Source organism: Pinus tabuliformis, chromosome 8, assembly GCF_031772625.1.
Source record: "Pinus tabuliformis cultivar Carrire ecotype Pingquan chromosome 8, CPIR1, whole genome shotgun sequence".
In the NCBI taxonomy this organism is placed as follows: Eukaryota; Viridiplantae; Streptophyta; class Pinopsida; order Pinales; family Pinaceae; genus Pinus; species Pinus tabuliformis.
This window is the reverse complement of record NC_142294.1, coordinates 396132657-396155128: the sequence shown is the minus strand read 5'-3', so window position 1 is coordinate 396155128 and position 22472 is coordinate 396132657. Positions and strand designations below refer to the sequence as shown.

At 37.8% G+C, this 22472-nt stretch overlaps 1 protein-coding gene across 1 annotated transcript; it reads right to left on the bottom strand.

Moving 5' to 3' along the window:
* Nucleotides 1–8918: 8918 nt before the first annotated feature.
* On the bottom strand, nucleotides 8919–11386 carry LOC149235758 (uncharacterized). The gene is made up of 2 exons (XM_089368650.1): nucleotides 11183–11386; nucleotides 8919–10117 (listed from the first exon to the last, which is right to left on the bottom strand). The coding sequence occupies exons 1-2, from the start codon at nucleotides 11384–11386 to the stop codon at nucleotides 9080–9082; spliced, it is 1242 nt and encodes a 413-aa protein (XP_089224776.1). The 3' UTR covers nucleotides 8919–9079.
* Between the last annotated feature and the right edge of the window lie 11086 nt (nucleotides 11387–22472).

Genomic DNA, 22472 nt, shown 5'->3' with positions numbered 1-22472 from the left:
TAATTGTTTTCAGTCACACCCACTTGGGAATCTTTCTGAGATGCCATCAAGGAACAATATTACCTTGTCGGGAGCTATGAAGATAAATACATAAATTGGACCACGCTACAACACGAAGTTGGGTATCAAGGATTTTGAGTGGAATTTGGTACTCAAGTACCACAACTGTCTACACAAGTACATCCAGGATGAGATGGAGTTTCTGGATATCTCCTCGCTCGGCAAGACATACTGATACATTGTCAAGATCAAGCAAAACTTTAAACAGAAGAAGCGAGACTTTGGATCTATGAATATGAAGTAAGGAAAAGGTGCCCCCAAACCACAGAGAAAATACCAAATCCAAGGTGAATCAACCTAGGTCAACCCGTCGAAGCTGCAAGCAAAGAACAACACCATGAAGATAAAGAAGGACACGGGAAAATGGTATGAATTCCATAAGAGCTCCACTCGCAATGCAAGTGAGTGTCAGACCAATCACTAACTGGTGGCTGAGCTAAAGGCTCCCAAATCAGACACATGTTCCGACTCTGAGACAAAACCCAACAAGGGTAATGAAAAAGGGAAGCAGATAATCGGTGCAGAGCCCAGTGCCACCGTGGCCACCACTAAGATCCAAAATAATGAGCTTGAAGATCCAGAGGAGGGGGAATGCCTCTTCCACTCACAGATGTGGGTGAAGGGTTCTCTGCTACAGTTCATTGTGGCTAGCAGGAGCCAAAAGAACCTCATTTCAATAGAGTTCATGAAGCAATTGGTCCTCCCGGCGACAACACATCCACAACTGTACACCATCAGGTGGCTTCACCAAGGACAAGATCTTCGCGTCGGCCACTAGTGTCGCCTTTCCTATAGCATCAAGCCATTCACGGATGAGGTACTATGTGATGTTGCTCCTTTTAAAGTTTGTGGTGTATTATTAGGACAACCATACTTGTGGAAGTGGTATGACGTATATGAGTCTAGACTAATTTTTACTTTGGGAAATAAGTTGTACATGATACCAGAGGTAGCCCCGCCTACCACCATCTCTTTTATCACTGCAAAGAAATGTAGTAAGATTATTTCCAAGACCAGGAAATTTGTTTTCCTTATGATTCACCCTTAGGGAAAGAAGAAGGTTGTGGCCACGACTTCCAGATATGGCTCCTTCGCACAACAACAACAGATGGACAAGGTGGTGGAGGAGTAAAAGGACATTTTCTCCTCACCTACAAGGGTACCTCTGCACTTTCAAGTCAATCACTCCATCGATCTGACATCGGGTATGTCACTACCCAATGGGTCGATCTATCAACGCTCTGTTATGGAGAACGATGAGATCAAGAGGCAGATTCAAAGTTGTTGCAGAAAGAGAAAATTAGGCCAAGCTCAACACCCTATGGGAGTCTAATTGTATTGGTACAGAAGAAGGACGGGACCTGGAGACTTTGTATTGACTATTGGGCGTTGAACAAGATCACTGTCCAGAATAGGTACCCAATCCCACAGATTGATGACCTTCTGGACTAGCTCAAGGGGGCCATATATTTCAGCAATATTGACTTAAATTCCGCCAATTGCCACGTGCCTATCGAACACTCCCATGTGTACAAAAATTCCTTCAAATCCAAGGAGGGCATTTTCAAATGTTTGATCATGCCTTTCAGGTTGACGAATGCCCCAAAAACCTTCATGATATTGATGGACGACATCTTGCGACCCTTCACCAATGCATTCATGGTGGTGTATTTAGATGACATATTGTTCTTCAACGAGAGTTGGGAATAGCACCTCCACTATATTCAACAAGTCCTTCAAACCCCGCGACAACACAAGTTGTGTGCCAATTTGGAGAAATTCACTTTTGGCATGACCGAGGTTCAATATGTGGGGTACATCATTGATGAGCATGGTGTGCATGTGGACCCAGCCAAGATACAAGTCATTCAGGATTGGCCAACCCCAACTACTCTAATAGAGCTCCGCAACTTTCTGGGTCTTGCCAATTTCTACCACAGGTTCGTGTTGGGGTTCTCTCATATCACTTGACCTTTAAGTCAAGTCACTAAGGGCAGAATGAAAGAAAAGTTTTCTTTTTGAAACCCAACAAAAGGTGTTTGCCTTTGCTTTGCATCAATGATCACATTGCCAAACTTGTAGCAACCATTTGAGATTGACATAGATGCCTCTGACTATGCTATTGATGTAGTTCTTACTCAGCAGGGGCATCCAGTGGCTTACCATAGTGAGACACTTTCAGATGTAGTCTGAAAGTATCCCTCTTACAACAAATAAATGTATTATATTGTGCAGGCTTGCCGTCAATGCAAGCACTACATTCTGGGGAAGGAAATGGTCATCCATACAGGCCACTGACCCCTGCAATTCATACAGACACAAGGGAAGTTGCAGAACGATCACCATCAGAAATGGTCACATACCTGCAACAATTCCATTTGAACAATAAGTACAAGAAGGGCAGCACCAATAATGTGGCAAACTGCCTCAACCGACCACCAACCATGGTGCTGGTCACTGTGCTCGACTCCTGTGGGCACGAGATTTCTGGATGGTCACATCTTTACAAGAGCGATCAAGAATCCGACAACACATACCAGACACCCCTTGAAGGGAAGCATTTTGATATTAAGTTTAAGTAGTGGCTCTGAGACTTTGAAAAATGTGATCGTGAGAGTGGATTGTGATGCTAGAGGATTAGGTGGTCTACACAAAGGACCCCTTTAAGGGGGTTCACATTTGGACTTATCCTTGTGCAGTTAAGACCCTTGGTCATCCTTAGAGTAGGTTCTTCCATTCAAATTCCATGGTATTTTGTATAAATATTTAAAAATCCTTAGATTTGTATGGAGAAAGGTGGATTAGGTTGATTTTGAGAGTTCTTTGTGAGATCGGTGTTCATATACCAATCAATACAAGCATCTTTGAGATCATACGAGACATATCTTTCCTGGTTGTATTTTTCCTTGATGTCATGGTATATGGATGAAATAATATGGGTCTCTTGACTTTTACCTATGCTTTCTTGTAGCTCCTTGATCACCTAAGAAAAATTTGTGTATGACCTTAGTGCATCCACATCAATGACGATTAGAGGGAAAAACTTACAATGTATATAGCTTACTCAATACTCACCGGAAGTATAAAATATCATATATCAAATCAAATGGGTCAAAATCCTTTTTCCAGTGGTGATAGTTTGATGGAAAGTTTAGGTCCCTATCAAAAGTAATGAGCCTTACAGTTATGCAATTATCATGAAAAAACCCTGAAATTGTTGATTTTAAATTAGTGATATCTTGACCTCTTGATCTTTGATCGAGACAACAATTAACTCAACTAATTTTTGTAGAGAATTTAGCCCTATGACTTGTTTACATGAAAATCATCCCAGAAAGCTATATTTTTTTTTTTTTTAATTTTGTGGCCATCAATTTTCCCCTTGGAAAAAAAGTAATAATCCACAAATTAGAAAAAAATTAACCCGCTTTTATTGTAGAAAGGGCTTTCATATTGCATCTTAAATACCAAAATATATCTCTAAAAATAAAATTGTACACAATAAGATCCAAGAATATTATGGAAATTCTCTTTTATTAATATCAAACCATTAAGCTAGGGAAATACATTACAATTTGATTCCTTTTATGGAAGGAGTCCACTTATGTTCACTTGCCTCTCGAGGGGGGGACCTTCTAATGGGCTAATGCTCCAATAATCTTCTCACAACCCATAAGGAGTTATCCATCCCTATTTATAGTTATCAAGAGAATTTTAGAAAACTCTAATCATGACAAACTCCTAACTACCTAGTGGACCTTTTTTAATGAGGTCACAACACATTTATTCAACACTAGATACCATAATGGGCCTTATTTAATAATATGTTGGACCTATTTTGCCCTACATTGAATGGGCTCCATTGTTATTATTCTACTATTATTCCCCTTAAGTACACTACATTTTCATCCATACTTGCACCCTTGCAAGCATACTAATTGATATGAATTTGGTTTATGCCTTCTAGGGGATATCCTATCAAATGTTAGTGAAGCTATCTAGAAATAGAAAAAAACAAAAACAAACCCTTCAAATGCTTATGGTATTTTGAAACTAGCCACATACGTATTTATTATCTAATGTGATTTTTTTTGGGACTCTCTCTATAAACATTAATAAAAAAAGGCTCATAAAAAATGTAGAACTTATTGCCAAAAAAATGCAAACTTGAGGCACTATATCATTTCTTCAAATGACTCTAATAGTGATCTTATTATGGCAAGAGACTCCTCACACATTTGAGGAAAAAACTTAGCTAGGATATGACATTATATCATTTGGGGTCTCAAATGGAATATCTCTCAATCAACTAGTCTCTTGTGTTTTTCAACTTTGTATGTTGGTTAGAATTACTAGCAAACAACATATTCTTTGTGAATGTGTGTTACATTGCATATAATTTTGGATTTTGTTTTGAAAATTATTTGTCTTATTCTTTTTTATAAAGATGCTGAAATATGGTAAAATTGTCATGAAGCTCCTCAATATGTGAGATTTTGTTTCCCATTTTGAGTTCATAGAGAATACAACTTACTATTGATATTTGTGAGGAGCATTATCATTTGTGAATATACCTTGTATGTATTCCTTTAAAAAAAAATTGAATAAGGCTTATTATTGATATTTTATATCTATAGTCTACAAGTGAGGAGCATTATCATTTGTGAATATTTCTTTTATGTATTCCCTTTTAAAGAAATTTCTCATGTGAAAGGTGTATGTTTTCCAATGTTGGATTTGTTGTCATGGGAGTGAATGGGTTTTGCTTCGATATCCTAAATGAGCAGGAAGCAAAAGCTAGTGGCTTTGAGCACTGCTGAGCCCGAATACATTGTTGCGAGTATGGCCTCGTGTGAAGATGTCCGGTTGCGGATGCTCTTTAGTGAGTTGTTTGGACATTTGTTGGATACCACTGTGATCCTCTGCGACAACCAAAGTGGGATTCGTTTATTAGAGAATCATGTATTTCATGATAGCTCCAAGCACATCGATATTAGGTACCACTTTATCCGGGATATGGTACAACAAGGAGCAATAAGGCTCCATCATATTGGGACTCATGAGTAGGTTGCCAACATTCTGATGAAGCCCCTAGGAAAGGTCAAATTCTTGACTTTCCGAGAACGGTTAGGAGTCGTGGAGAGACCCTCTTATGAGGGTACCGTATGATACGTACATTGAGCTCTCAGAGCTCCGAGGGGCTTGGGGTACTCCTTGGAGCGATGAGAAACCATAAGGTGAGTGGTTTAGTCTTCCCCTAGTAGTTTTCTGGGTACAAGGTGAGTGGTTCAACCTTCCCCTGTGATGCCCCGTGGTGACATGTAGCAGGATGAGTGGTTCATCCTTCTCCTACTAAGACATCCTACCCATGCAATATGGGACTCATGGGAAGTACCTCTCATCTGGCCAACGAGTAGGGAAATGAGGATAGGAACCATAGCAGTACCGATGGATGCATCGTGTAACTATTGTACTCCCTATCCTAGGATGATATTGATCTGGGATCAATTGGAACTCACTTTGGGTTAGTAAGTGGTATGAAACACTTTCTTTATTTGGAACTGATTTTGGATCAGTGAAAGCGGTATGACAGACTCTCTTCATTGGGACTGACTTCGGGTCAGTAAGAGTGCTATGTGATACTCTCTATCTGGGCTGACTTCGGGTCAGTAAGAGTGTTATGTGACACTCTCTATCTGGGACTAACTTTGGGTCAGTAGAGAATGGTATGGTACATTCTCGATCACTTATTCTTCTTCATAGTTCATCAGAGCAGAGCAGAATTGTGCAAAGCATTGATGGTAGAGATAGTACTAATAGACACTTGGATTAGCAGATGGAGTTCTCGCTAGTTGAGAGGGAGTGTTAAAATTGGAAACTAGGGCCAAACTCCATGTGTGTAACATTATTTATGGCAGCTGATATTTTTCTTGGATTCCTCTCTCCGAGAGGTGTAGGATTGATCTAACGATCATCTCATTCCGAAATGTATTCATGGAGATATGAATTTATTTGTATTCTTGACAATTTGTCAAGGTCGGCGAGCAAGCAAAACAATGATTTTCGCCCCCAACTTATCCTCAATGTTTCATATAAAAGGAGGATACCTTGTGGCATTATTCCACTCATCTCATCTCACATTCTTCTCTCTCTCTCCTACGCATTAGAGGAGCATCTCTCTCTCACACGTGTGGTTGAAAGGAGGACGCAGATTCTGGTTAGGGCAGCATTGACTTGGGTTGACTGAGGTGCAAGTGGGTAGATTGGACAACGTTGACCAACGTGGAGACTTCTTTGACTACGGATTGGGTAGGGTCGCCTCTCCTAGGCAGGCCACATTTCTCGGCAGCTTCCTTGACCTGTTTTGATACCACACTTTGTCCAACATTGAATGTCAAAGGTTGACCGCAGATTTGTCCCAGTGTTGACTGCAGTTTAACTGGAGATTTCAAATTGTTTTGGGCTGCCTATTCTTGTTGTTAGAGGCCGAGTTGACTAAGGATGACTAGAGCTCAAATCTGACCTCTTTGACCAATCTTGACTTCGCTGGTTAGGGTTTTGTTGTTGTTGTCATACAATTACAGATTTGTATAATTGTACTATCTATCAAGGGTTTCCTCGCATTGGGGTTTGTCCGTGGCTGGTGTGACATCTTGTGTCCTCTTGTCTTGGCTTGTCTTCTACTGTTATATTTATGTTCTATCTGCATTTTACTATCATGCTGATGTGATTGCTATTCTGAAATTGATATTGGGCTAATAAGAAAATTTGAAGTAAATTGCTCTTAAGCATAGAACATACCAAAATTAATAGATTTAGATGTTATAATTTCCACTTAAGTTCAATTCTTTCATTTGACATGTTGAGCTCATAATGACCATTTCTTGTAATGACTTCAAACTAGCTTTAAAAACAATCATGTAAATATTTTAGGTTTTCTTAGAGAACATTGTTTTTTAGAATGACTTTTTTTTGCATCAAGGTCAAGTTGTCAACCTTTGTGGTCAATTGGATTTAGATGATGTTATCCTTTCCACTTAGGTTCAATTCTTTCATCCCTATCCTATAACAACAAGGTTCAAAGTCATAAACTCAACAAGTCACTTACTAAAATTAAACCTAGATGGAAAGGATAATAAAGTAACTTCACATTTGAAAGACAAATGCAAGTAGACTTCAATGTCTTTGAAATTTCAAATATAGAAATCATTGAGTAAAAACCAAGATGAATTATTCTCCACAATCAAGTGAATGCAAAAATACTTTTGACATAGCCCAAGGCACCAAATAGATTATGTTTTAAATAGCCATAGAATAATTCTTATGCTGCCCAGAAAAAAAGATGTATTAGTTAAATCTAAAATGTAACCCCCCTCAATGAAAAGTATATATCTTAAATAAAATGTATTAGTTAAATCTAAAATGTAAAGCCCCTCATTGAAAAGTAAATATTTTAATTGCTTTCACTCCATGGTTTTAAGCCAATCATGGGCTAAGTGTAAAGTCATGCGAAACTTTAATTTTAAGTTATTATAAGAAGGTTATGGCAAGTCTTGGAATTCACACAATAAGATCCTAGATGAAAATTTACAAGACAGTTACTCCTCTCCCTGGAGATAAATAATCTTAGAAAGTTACTCCTATCCCTAGAGATAAATAATCTCAGTTGGGACAAGAGAGCCAAGAGGGTGAGAGGGAAGAAAACCTGAAGCAACCTTGGAGACATGGTAACTAGTTGGAAGATGTCTAGGAGAGGACAATCAAGTAGCTGGCTGGTGGTCACTATGCGTCTGTGAGTTCTCTGGTTAGATTGTTGTGGTCTTGATGCCTGCTAACATAACTTTATAGGTCGTTGTCTATCAACTACTCTCAGATTTGAAAAGGCTCAGGGGGAGAATTGGACGTGATTGTCATTCTCACTGATTGGAAGGAATGGTATCTCTCCTAGTTGAATTCCAGGACTGCCAAAACCTAAACAGATAAGTATTACTTCTGCAGACTATTTTTATAGTTTTATGGTTGGCCTATCAAGTTGAAAAGCATAAATAGATAAGTGGGAAATGTACTGTTGAACCATTCCATGTTTGCTACATGTTTTAAGTATCATGGTTGCAATGGCAGATCCTTCCTAAAAAACTGTAATAATGGTTGCAATGGCAGATCCTTCCTAAAAAACTGTAATAGTAAGATACTTGCTGTAAAGGCTGAGATAATTGTTACTCTTGGAACATTGATGAAAATGGTGAGTTTCTATGGATAAAAAACAGGAGGAAATAGAGTAGTTGAAGAGCCCTTAGAAATAAATGTTAATATTACAAGGTAAACCATGTAAACAGATATTATTTTACTGGTATGGTATGAGACTATGACGAACAAGGTTAGTTCCAGTTGGCAAGCGGCGTTTTACCATCCAGAACAGCCCTTGTTCAAAATATATAAATACAATATCCTCCAAATGGTGGGTGAGTCGCAGGTCCTGCCTAATCACTGGAGCAGTAACAATAGCAACTCTGTAATGAACAAAAAAACACCCACAGTAAACAAATACGAATTGGAAGTGCAAATAGTATCTGAATACACATTTACAGCAAGGATTGATTCACAGCAATAAGCTGGAAATACATAAAAAGCTGAACCATGAAGGTTAAAAGACGGAGCCAAACTGTTATATGCAATATGGTAACTGTAGGAAAGAGAACACGGCAATGACAAGACATGTAGAATATTCACCATTTAAATAAATAAGAACCCGGAGATACCCAGAATTCATACCCAGAGATACTAAAATTTCCGCATAAAATCGGGCAGTATTGTAAACATTTGAATCCTGATTAACTAAGATAATCGTAATGCCCAGAGAAGGGGCAGGCCGAATGGCCACATTCATAAAAGTTATATAGCTGAGCTGACCAGAAAATCCAAGTCTGATTTCGGCAGCAAATTTATACTCCAATGCCGAGGAAACAGAAAAAGAATGAGCAAGATGGAATATGGAGAAAATGTTCTCTTTACATGTGTTTTACAGTTTGAGTCTGAGATCCAAAGAAGGCTTCCTTTCCTTCTTGCTTGATCCAGTAGGCTTCTCCGTGAATATAAAAGGCTTCCTTTTCTTCTTGCTTGATTCAGTAGGCTTCTCCTCAGCGAATATATGGACCTTAGATCCTTCTGCGCCATCCAAAAGCGATTGAAATTTTGTGGGCATCTTTCCTGGAGTCGAAATGGTATCTGGGTTATTTGCACTCTGTAATATAGTTGAGGAATGAAGGCGTGAACTAGGTAGAGCAGTTGGTATATTTGCATTGATAACAGCTTCCAACAGAGCGGTAAACCCAAACATTGGACGAGGGTAGGAAGGCAAACGAGCAGCATGTTCATTGCGAAAAAGCAAATCATAAGTACCCGCTAACTGCCTTGTCATGGTATCTGACATCATGGAAGCAGATGTACTCTGCGATGCAACCGAGTCATGGAAGTTTGATATAAGTGTACCAGACTGAGGAACAATTGGAACCGTGGTGAAAGGGTTGGAAGGAAAAGCAGTATGGTTGCTGTGAACAAGCAAGTCAGAATTAGCAGCTAGGTGCCTTGTCATGGTATCTGACATCATGGAAGCAAATGTACTCTGTGATGCAACCGAGTCATGAACGCTTGATATAAGTGTACCAGAGTGGGGAACAATTGGAACCGTGGGGAAAGGGTTGGAAGGCGAAGCAGTATGGTTGTTGTGAACAAGCAAGTCAGATCTAGCATATATGGGGGACATAGGTGTAGCAATTGGTATAAACTGAGGGACAATTGGAGCAATGGGAAAAGCGTTGGAAGGCAAAGCAGAATGGTTATTGTGAAGAAGCAAGTCAGAACTACCAGAAGTTCCATCAATATTTGAAGCACTGGAATCAAATTCAGATGGTGTTCCAGACAAATCTTTAGTTTCATCTCCATCTTTTCCTTCAGATGTCGTTTTAGATCTTCGTTTCGGCAGCTCTCCGGTCTCCAGAAACCTGAGTACCTCGATCTTCGACCTAAATTGGCGTCCTGTACCTGGTTCGTAGTAAAACTGCAAATAAACAATTGTCACTCTCAGATTTACGGGGAAGAAATGAAAATAAAATAATAATTCGAAGCAAATACTTTCCCTTAACTTTCATGGTTTAAATGTGGTGGAATTCTGAATGGCCCACACACTCATGGTTCAAACATGCAGATTATGATTACGGGCAGAACTCTGCATGACTCACATAGCTGGTTTAATATGTATGAGAAGCAGTCTTGGCACAAAGTCACAGTTACAGAGAACAGATGCAAGTTGCAACCATTAGATTCAAAATCCTTTTTGTTCCGCTATCCAAAAATGTTGAATATATAAATTATTTTCAACTTGACTTTGATTTGCCATCTTGATTATCATTTTCTTTTGACAAATTTGAAACTCTCATACACGATAACTACCTCTCATCATTTTTCTGGAAAGATTGCTCCCTAAAAAAATGAGGGTGAGGAAGAATCAAATCAAAACTGAAAGTAAAGAAACTGAAACAGAAACAGTAAAAGAGAAAACTTCATAAATTTGATAAGGACATTACTTTTATCCTTACAAGAACAGAGAAAGGAGAAGAGGGCCTTTAACATACCTCAGGTAAAGTTCTCCTTCACTCTATATTATGACTATTTCAAATCTAACTATTTGGGTGGCCAGACAAATCACTATTTCAAATCTAACTATTTGAGTGGCCAGACAAATCAGTAACGCTGGCCTCTCAAATTCGCACCTTCCATTTTAACTATTATTCATTCATTACTCACCAGGTTAGGAAACTTCTCTAAGTAAAGAATAAGCTTAAGCATATCCAAGAGTTGGGCATTGGTTTTCAAACCAGGAGCATAAGCAGGAGAAGGGACTGAGGGAAGCAGATCCTGTAAGTAGGAGGCAAATTCTGTAACAACCTCCATTCTTTGATTTATTTAAACATAGCTAAAATATTTTTACTGCACATAATAGATCCCTGTCTCTAAAACTTCAAACAGCTTAGCAAAACAGCCATTAAAATGAAAATAAATTAACGCAAGATGGTTGGCCTTCTACAGTTCAAAGAAAACAAAAACAGAGGCTTCAATCCAATACCTTATCTACGGTGCCTGCACGGTTGCCACTCTTTCTAATTTTGCATTCAAAGATCCATCCTTCGGGCAGCCATTGTGGCCGTTGAACCAGTTTAGATGTAGTAGTCGTACCAGGCGAACTGTTCACTTGCTCTCCAGTGGTCTGAACTTCAGATTTTGAAGGCTGTTCATTCTCAGCTCTGTTGTTGTCTGACTGAGTTTCCATAGTGGAGGGCCAATGCAGATGGTATACGGATGGATTTACAGTGTTAAAAGGTTAAAATACGGTATACAGAATGCAAATTTGATTGGAATTTTGAGAGAAGTTATACTTCCATTTTGACGGTAATTTACAGAGTCCTTAATTCCAGAACTTGGCATATTTTGAGATGATCTAAATAAGTTATTTTATTGAAAAATGAATAAATATATTTATTTATTTTTGGAGTAGTGGTTAAGTGGGATTTTTTTGGAAAACTTTCTGATTTATTTTATGATTTAATTTGTTTAAAATTTTATAGACATTTATTGAAATCACAAGTTTGACATGTGAATTCTTGACAATCCAAGTGCTCTCCAGATTTTTGATGGTGCCAAGTGAAAAAACCCTTTTAAACAACACTAATCAAGATTTGACCACAAATTTTTTTCCCAAATTCTGGGAACGCTAATCAAGATTTGGCCACAATTTTTTTTGCCAGATTCTGGCCAGAAATTTGTGGGTAACTCTAAAAAGTCTCACCTAAAAATTACTCCCATTTTTTAGAGCTGTAGTCCAATGTGACTGATCATGGAAATTCCGGCCATATTTTGATAAAATCAGGCAGGATTTTTTGTAAATCCAAGTTACAATTGTCAAACTTCAAAATTTTGGGTGCCCTACATGTTTTTGATTGTTGGCATTGAATCTATTTCCACCATTAAAAACATGATTCAAACACTGCTATGCAAGATTTTTTGAATTTTTTTGCGAGATTCCGGCCACTTTTGGCCGTTCATGCAATTCCCCGCCCAAGATGTTTTTGATTGATGAACATGATTCAAACACTCCTACTGCAAGATTTTTTTGAAAATTCTTTGCCCCTATTCTGGCCACTTTTGGCCATTTAGGGAATTCTTCCACGTGGGTAGACGACTCTTTTTTTAATATAAATCAACAATTTGAATATTGAAAAATAATAAAAGCTTGGCTACTTCAAGATTTTGGGTGCATGAGATGTTTTTGGTTGATGGCATTGAATCCATTTCCACCATCAAAAACATGATTCAAACACTCCTATTGCAAGATTTTTTGAAATTTTTTTACCCCGATTCCGGTCACTTTTGGCCATTCATGTTATTCCTTGTCTAAGTAGAAGACTTTTTTTTTAATATAAATCAACAATTTGGATATTGAAAAATAATAAAAGCTTGACTACTTCAAGATTTTGGGTGCCCGAGATGTTTTTGATTGATGGCATTGAATCCATTTCCACCATCAAAAGCATGATTCAAACATTGCTATTGCAAGATTTTTTGAATCTTTTTTGCGGGATTCGGGCCACTTTTGGCCATTAATGCCATTCCTCCTCCTGGGTACACCACTCTTTTTCTTAATATAAATCAACAATTTGAATATTAAAAAATAATAAAAGCTTGACTTTTGTTTATTTAAAAAACAAATCATAAAATATCAAATTTATTTATTTATTATTTCACTCAAATTTCCCAATATCTTCGAATTTCTCACACAATTTTGATAAAATGCAGCGGATTTTTTTTGGAAATTTGGGTTACAATTGTCAAGCTTCAAGATTTTGGATTTTTGTGTGACATAGGTTTTTGATGGTGCTGAATCATTTCCATCATAAAAAAAGATTGAGTTGATTTAAAAAAAATACATGTGTAAAAGGACCATTCTAGCCAAATTATTGCAACGCTCATCAAACACAAATATGATAATTAAACATTAACTGTTTACCTTGATAACAATTGTTTATTTTTATTTTTAACCACACATCAGTTTCAATGAGAATTCATTAAACATAGAGTGCACAATTGTAGTTGGATAATTTATGAATGTTATAAAGGTATTGGTGTATTAGATATTTCTCTTCCTAAGTATTAAATTCCTATTCCCAAGGGAGCCACGTCGTGCTCTATTTATTAACTTGGGGTTCAGGTAATACACTAAGGTTTCGGCATATGCATCATTCTCACTTGATTAAATGGTTAACCTTGCAATGTTTATTTGAAGAATTCTCTAGAGTGTGTCATGGTAATGCCCTCCACCACTTTTAGTTAATTTGAACGTAATAGGTGTATTGATCTCCACCATCCAAGTACTAGTGTTATCATCGGACGGTACAGATTTCAGCGACGAGGATAATGGTAACTATTCCTACTTTTGGCTCCCTCTTGACTTGGTCATTCTACCTCTGTGGCCTCTCTTTATGTTGAAGAACTCTTAATTCAACCCTATCGATTTCTCATTAACGAGTTGTGGCTACCCTTGCAATGGCGTTAGGCACTATTATTTTCCTTTTAACTCAAATTTCTTCTAGGGTTAGGTCGGGTTGTCATGGTGCCTAAATGGCATGGAGGAGGAACCATTACAGTTCTCACCAACCCCTACTCTAGATGCAACCTTATCTTCATTTTACAAGGAAATAAGGGTTCTTTTCATTTATTTTCCATTATCCTCAATTTTAGTAGTAACTAGTGGTTATGGGGAATCTACGACTACGGATAGAAGTATCTTCCCTAGGCCTAGTGGACTAACCTAGAACCACAAAAAGACAAAGGGACTAATTTTTTCCTTAAAGTAAATAGATAATGGGATGAAGCCTACGTGGAATCTATCATATGCTTCGCTTCTTCCTTGTCTTGAATGTTCATATCCTAGTTCTGGTTGCTATTAGTAGAACCCACACAGTCAAATAACACAAGCTAACGATCCACGAAATCTGTGCAACATCATCTAATCACTTTATTCAATAGATCAACATGGTATTGAAATATATGAAACCATAACATCATATGTAGGAAAACAAAGAACTCTTCGTATTAATAGAAATGGAGTGAGTTACAACAAAAAATAGGTGTTGATCTTGTAAAAGAGCTCCTCCAAGTTGACTTATCCTTTCCTTGTCACAAAGTGCACCTCTAATCACCCTAATGCATCGAAATATATTTCTCACATCAACAACATAAGGGTATAATCACTCTTCGAAAGCTAACAACAACCAACCAAGTGCTTGTGGAATGAGGTAAATATATAGGTGAAGGAGGTAGTTCATGAATTCCTATCCTTTTACCCATGTGAGCTTGAGATCCACTCTTGATGGGAGGATGAGTTTAAGGGATAAGGGATGAAAACTCTGAGGTAGGGTAGGATAAGATTCTAAACTTTTATCTGAGGTAAATAGTCACAACAGATCCTGGAAACTTCTGGAAGAGGAAGATTCAAGATTCTTTCTCTTTTTCTCAAATTTCTAGAATCAACATTCCCCCAACACTGAGAAACCTCCTAGTGATCAACGCAGGTGCAAAGTATGGAAAATTGGTAGTCAACGCTGTCCACTAAGAGGCCAGTGAGCGTTGATCCTTAAAATGATTGAAACAAGTTGCTTTTAGGAAGAAACACAGGGTTTATAATGAGTCATGCTTAGGGCTTCGTGCAAGGATGTTGAAAAGGAGGTCAAAGGATGTTGATTTATCTAGTTGAAGGCCTATTGACGAGATGACACAAAATGACCTATAATAGATTGCCCCCTAAAGTGCAAAGTGAGAAATGATAACTGATGACTGAAGTGTTTTACCTTGTGACACGTTGAGATCAATAACAATCAACAATATTATTATCTGTTACAATACATTTACATTGTTCCATGTTTGCTGAGGGAAGCATACCCATACTCAACACATAAGCTAATCATTACATGTACAATTACCAAAAGACACATCCACAGATGACTGATGGTTGACCCATGACTGAATGAATGCATGTATGATCATAGCCATCATATGTTGTGATCTTGTACTACTCTTGAAATTGTAGCCTCGATGGATGAAACTATATATGGGGTATTCTATCTCATTCACACGACCTACCAATGTACAAGTCTAACCATGTGAATCAATGAGATGAGGTTGAACATGGTAGACACCATATGATTATCGCCAAATGATGTAAGTCGTTAATAAATGTGAGAGAAACCACCGATGATGTTAATGACCCTCAAGGTACTAAAGTACAATCCATATGGTGTGAATAAATGAGTTGATGTCAAACACCACACATAATCTTTCAATCAAAGGCCAATGATGTAAACTCGTCGCCAAGAGCGAGGAAACTTTCCATTGATGTATGAAAAAAACTAGTTACCAAGGGATGTTTCTAAGTCAACTTCTTAGATAATAATTTGATGTCGACAAGTGACCCATCATGGGAGGGCCTTGATGTATCCCCCATCAATGACAAAAAACATGTATGATGATTTGAGACAGAATGATCATAATGATGATGATACAGAACTGGATCAGGAAAGGCAGACATGGAATGAAGCCTTAAGAGTATTGTAGCAGATATTGATTGAATGAATTTTCTTGAACACTGTGGAAACACTGAATGAAGTTGGTAGCATTGACCAAAATCTAAAAATAGAGGCTTTGAAACGGTATGATAAACCAAAAGACAAGCATCTTTCCCAATCTAACAACCATGAAGATGAAGTGGAAGAGTGTTGTATTTAAGAGTGACTTGTTGCCATTAACAAATGGACTACCTTGTTTTCCCAATTTCCCCAACCATACTAGTGAGTACCTCTTTATTTTTTAACAAGCTTGAGGAGGATAACATATGCTTGATCTGTAAGTTCATCCTTCAGATGAGTCCCTCTGAGAATATTTAACAAACATAGAGAAGGAGTCATTTGGTCCCATCATGAACGATGAGTTCATCGTTGTTTGATGTTTTAATGAATCTAATGAAGGTATAACTCGACATCTTTTTTATGTTTAGAGAGTTTGAAAAAAAAGAAGAAAATAAAACTCCAGATATTCCTTTTCGTAAATAGTCCCTTAGGTCCGAAAAGACAAAAAATAATACCCAAGAGAACCTCTTATCCATGTTCGACTAAGGTATTCATTTTTCGTAGTTAGAATATATTAGCCCAGAAAAGGGTTAAACTTATACTGAGTAGATGTATTTTCATTTACTTTAACGAGTTAGAGAACATGAGTGCTCGTCAATCTTTTCATATTTTGGGAGCCTGAAAAGCGATGAAAGAGGATTTTAGGGGATTCCTTTTTTGTAAGTTTATGGAGCCCAAAAAAGTTATAAAAGTATGCTTCTCTTGGAGGAGTGAGTTGTATAAAGGATAGCGATTGGTTTCGGTCATGATGGAACTGCTCAAAGCACACAAAGGTCAAGAGGAATTTTGGGTTACAATTTTCAAGCTTTAGGATTTTGGATTTTGTGTGTGGCATAGGTTTTTGATGGTGCTGAATCATTTCCCCCATAAAAAACGATTTAGTTGATTTAGAAAAATACACCAAATTCCTTTGAAAAAGAAGCGTTCTAGCGAAATTGTTGCAACGCTCATCAAACAAAAATATGATAATTAAACATTAATTGTTTACCTTGATAACATTTTTTTATTTTTATTTTTAATCATATATGGATTTCAACGAGAATTCATTAAACATAGAGTGCACATTTGTAGTTGGATAATTTATGAATGTTGTAGCGATATTGATTTATTAGATAGTTCTCTTCCTAAGTATTAAATTCCTATTCCCAAGAGAACTAGGTCGTGCTCTATTTATTAACTTGGTGTTCAGTTAATACACTAAGGTTTCAGCACATGCATTATTCTCGCTTGATTAAATGGTTAACATTGCAATGTCTGTTTGAAGAATTCTCTAGAGCTTGTCATCGTAATGCCCACCATCACTTTGAGTTAATTTGCATGTAACAGGTGTATTGATCTCCACCATCCAAGTACTAGGGTTATAATCGGACGATGAAGATGTCAGCGAGGAGGATAATGGTGCTATTCCTGCCTTTGGCTCCCTATCGACTTGGTCATTCTACCTCTCTGGCCTAGCAGCTCTGTAACGTGGTATGCTGAAGAACTCTCGATTCAACCCTTATCGATTTCTCATTAACGAGTTGTGGCTACCCTTGCAATGGCATTAGACACTATCTTTTTCCTTTTTACTTAGATTTCTTTCAGGGTTAGGTCACGTTGTCATGGTGCCTAAATGGAATGGAGTTGGAACCATTACAGTTATCACCCACCCATAATCTTGCATGCAACCTTATCTTCATTTTACAAGGAAATAAGGGTTCTTTTCATCTACTTGACAATATCCTCAATTTTTGCAGTAACTAGTGGTTATGCGGAATCTACGAATGCGGACCGAAGTATCTTCCCTAGGCCTAGTGGACTAGAATCTATCGTATTCTTCGCTTCTTCCTTCTCTTGAATGTTCCTATCCTAGTTTCGATCACTATTATTAGAACTCGCACAGTAAAAAAACACAAGCCAACGATCCATGAAATCTACGCAACATCATCTAATCAATTTATTCAATAGATGAACATGGTATTGAAGTATATGAAACCATAACATCATATATAGGAAAACAAAGAACTCTTTGCATTAATAGAAATGGAGTGAGTTACAACAAAAAATAGGTGTTGATCTTGTAAAAGAGCTCCTCCAAGTTGACTTATCCTTTCCTTGTCACAAAGTGCACCTCTAATCACCCTAATGCATGGAAATATATCTCTCACATCAACAACCTAAGGGTAGAATCACTTTTCAAAATCCAACAACAACCAACCAAATGCTTGTGGAATGAGGTAAATATATAGGTGAAGGAGGTAGTTCATGAATTCTTATCCTTTTACCCATCTGGATTTGAGATCGACTCTTGATGGGAGGATGAGCTCAAGGGATAAGGGATGAAAACTCTGAGGTAGGATAGGATAAGATTCTATACTTTATCTGAGGTAAATAATCACAATAGACCCTGGAAGTTTCTGGAAGAGGAAGCTTCAAGATTCTTTCTCTTTTTCCCGAATTTCTAGAATCAATGTTCCCCCAACACTGAGAAACCTGCTAGTGATCAACGCAGGTGTAGAGTATGGCAACTTGGTTGGTAGTCAATGCTGTCCACTAAGAGGCTAGGGAGCGTTGACCCTTAAACGATTCAAACAAGGTGTTTTCAGGGAGAAACTCAAGTCTTAGAATGAGTCATGCTTAGGGCTTTGCGCAAGGATGACGAAAAGGAGGTCAAAGGATGTTGATTTATCCTATTGAAGGTGTATTGACGAGATGTGACAAAATGGCCTATAATAGATTGTCTCCTAAAGTGAAAAGTCAGAAATGATATCTAATGACTGAAGTGTTTTACCTTGTGACAAGTTGGGGTCAATAACAATCAACAAGTTCATCATCTGTTACAATACATTTACATCGTGACATCTTTTCTGAGGGAAGCATACCCATACTCAACACATAAGCTAATCATTACATATACAATGACCAAAATGCACGTCCACAGATGACTTATGGCTGACCCTTGACTAAATGAATGCATGTATGATCATAGCCATCATACGTTTTGATCTTATACTACTCCTGAAATCGCAGCATGGATGGATGAAACTATATATGGGGTCTTCTATCTCATTCACGTGACCTACCAATGTACAAGTCTAATCATGTGAATCAATGAGATGAAGTAGAACATGGTAAACACCATATGATTACTGCAAAATGATGTAAGTAGTTAACATATGTGAGAGAAACCATCGATGATGTTAATGACCCTCAAGGTACTGAAGTACAATCCATATGGTGTGAATAAATGATATGATGTCGAACACCACACATAATCTTTCGGTCAAAGGCCAATGATGTAAACTCATCTCTTGAGGAAAATTTGCATTGATGTATGCAAGAACCAATGCACCAAGGGATGTTTCTCAGTCAACTTCGTAGATAATAATCTAATGTCGACAAGCGACCCGCCGTAGGAGGGCCTTGATGTATCCCCCATCAATAACATGAAACAATTATGATGATTTGAGATAGAATGATCATAATGACGATGATACGGAATTGGATCAGGAAAGGAAAACATGGAATGAAGGATTAAGAGTATTGTAGCAGATATTGACTGAATGACTTCTCTTGAACACAGTGGCGACACCGAATGGAGTTGGAAACATTGACCAAAAGAAAAAAAAACAGAGGCTTTGAAATAATATGACAAACCAAAATACAAGCAGATTTCCCAACCTAACAACCATAGAGATGAGGTGGAAGAGTGTTGTGTTTAAGAGTGACTCGTTGCCATTAACAAATGGACTACCTTGTTTTCACAAATTCCCCAACCATACTGGTCTATACCTCCTTATATTTTAACAAGCTTGAGGAGGATAACATATGCTTGATCTGTAACTTCATCCTTCGGATGAATTCCTCTGAGAATATTTAACGAACCCAGAGAAGGAGTGGTCATCGTTGTTTGATGTTTTAATGAGTCCAGTGAAGGTATGAGAGTTTGAAAAAAAGATAGAAAAGAAAACTCTAGATGTTCCTTTTCGTTAATAGTCCCTTAGGTCTGAAAAGGAATAAAATAATACTTAAGAGAACCTCTTATCCATGTTCGACTAAGGTATTCATTTTTCATAGTTAGTATATCTCAGTCCAGAAAAGGGTTCAACTTTCACTGAGTAAACGTCTTTTCATTTATATGAGTTCGAAAACACGAGTGCTAGGCAATATTTTCATATTTTGGGAGTCTGAAAAGAGTTGAAAGAGGACTCCATGGGGTTCCATTTTTGTAAGTTTATGGAGCCCGAAAAAGTGATAAAAGTGTGTTCCTCCTCGAGGAATGAGTGGTATAAAGGATAGCGATTGGTTTCAGTCATAATGGAGCTGCTCAAAGCACACAAAGGTCAAGAGAAAAGGGTAAAAACCACTCATTACAACAGTTCCTCAGGAAAGGTTAAAAGTGAAAGTGTGTGGTCGGCCAAGAAGATGGTGATGATGGAATAAGAAAACCAAGGCTCATCTAGTAGAAAAAGGCTAATAAAAATAAGAATCACGGGATAGGATGAGAATGGTTTCATTTTTTTCACAAGCCTGAAATATGGGAAACTATGCTTGGAATTGGTTTCTTTTTTACAGAAGCTTGAAACAGAGAAAAAATTATTCTTGAAATTGGTTTGCATGCCCCCAACATAATGACACAATTTGAGGTACATGCCCCCCAATTTTCATTTCATTCACCTAAATAGACTATTGGTTGCTGACAAGTGGATGGAATGAAGGTTAATTTACGAGATCAAATGAAAGACACGACTAGGAATTATTTATGAGATCTAATCAAAGACTCAAATTGGAAGGGGATCTATTTCATTTTTTAATGAGCTTGACACAGGAAAAGAACTATGCTCAAGGGACCTTCTTTCATTTTTTAAAGAGCTTGACAGAAGAAAATGAGCTTTGCTACAAAGAAACTTGATTCATTTTTTAACGAGCTTGAAACAAGACAAGGAACTATGTTCCAACATCTTCTTTCATTTTTTAATGAGCTTGACACAGGAAAAGGAACTCTGCTCAAGGGACCTTTATCATGAATTCCAAGAGGCCATGGATTCCAAAAGGTTCTCATCAGATGGGAGAACAACACTCTGGAAGGTATCAAAGGATCCAATGGATAGATTAGACTCGAATGCCCCTAGTAAATGGTGCACTACATCACCTACTAGATCATCAGTAGACGCGAACATGGAATAGGTTGCCACATAATTAATCTGTGGCAGGGGAGATACCACTTACATATAAGGACCATTTAGGTAAGTTGGTTGATTGGGAGTCATGTTAGGACCAATGAACAATATCTGGTCAATTTTGCATGATTCTTCCTTCATGTGGGAAACACATTACACGAAAGAGTGAAGAGACAAGAGTTGCCATGACATAAACATTGTCATGCCCAAGAAGTAAATTAAAATCCAAAAGGCCTTGGACTACATAATACCAATACATACAATTTTTCCTCCCAAGGTAATAGGAAACTTAGAAGGATCCCTAATGGTTGATTGGTTCCTCTGTTAAAAGCTAACATATTCAGAGAGACAAACACAATTGTAGGGAATATAGAGCTTCCCAAACAGTGGAGGATAAAATAATAATTGCAGCCCCTTCATTTATGATTGTGCTAGTTACAGCCACATTATAATCCTGTACTATGATCTAAAAGGGCTCGTAAGGAGGAAGAGTATATCGTGCTAGTTGAGAAAAATCAAAGGAAGTGACGACGCTACGTGGAGGAGGTATCATGGGAACCGGAGAACTGCTCTCCAGTGTTGTGGGAATGGGAGGACTATCCCCTAGTACATTGGAACATGAAGAAACAAGAAGAACTTTAGCAGTATGATCCTCACTCTCTATGGGAAAAGTACGATTTACTAAAGGTGGAATCGGGTAAACCATTTTCTCAACCAATGTTTGGTCGAGAATAGACTCATGGGATTCATGTTCAAAAAGAGTGGGATTGATTGGATTCAAATTTTGATCAATCACTTCATCAACTAGTGGAGGATTGGGAGAAAGCTTCTGGTAACCAGATGGAAGTCGTGTAAGTTTTTCTAATACATTTTGGGCTTCATCCTTTTAAGGACAAAGGTGAATAAGATGATTTCCTTCAGATAAGCTACAGGAAAACTTAACTTTACCCTTTTTCCCATGGACCTTTTTGTCACTAGTTGAGGGTTTATAACCAACATGATCTCGAGAGGCTGATGAAAAAGGTCAATGTGAGCCTGTAGACCATAGTTCTATTATCTTTTGAATACCAAGACAATCTATAAGAAGGTAGTTGTAACCCTCTCCTCCCCACATCTACCCAAGTAACCGACCAACAAGGGTAAACATGTGATGAGAAGTTACTATGATATGATTCAACCTCCTAAGTTACCTTAAGGAAGTGGAATCAACAGAAACACACCATACCAGACCTTCTGCACTTGCTACGGGACTCCCAAAATGCATCCCAGTAATTCCTCTGACCAACCCCTAGGTCCCACTGAGCTTTTAGATCTATAAATCCATGGACGACCCCTTAATATGGACACGGGTGCGTCTAAGAACCTTCGGACACATGCACAACATGGGTATGCCTATGCCCAGGGAATTTTCTGCTCATACCTGTGCCTATGAATCCAGGATTTAGGCCACTTTTCAATCCTAGAAGCCAAGTCACTGCCGAGAAACCATTGTAACTTTTAGAATCCATAAATTACATAA

Coding starts and splice junctions, on each gene's coding strand:
- LOC149235758 (XM_089368650.1), bottom strand. CDS start 11,386: ATGGAAACTCAGTCAGACAACAACAGAGCTGAGAATGAACAGCCTTCA. Junction 10,118..11,182: donor GTGCAGGCACCGTAGATAAG/GTATTGGATTGA, acceptor GTTTATTTGCAG/TTTTACTACGAACCAGGTAC.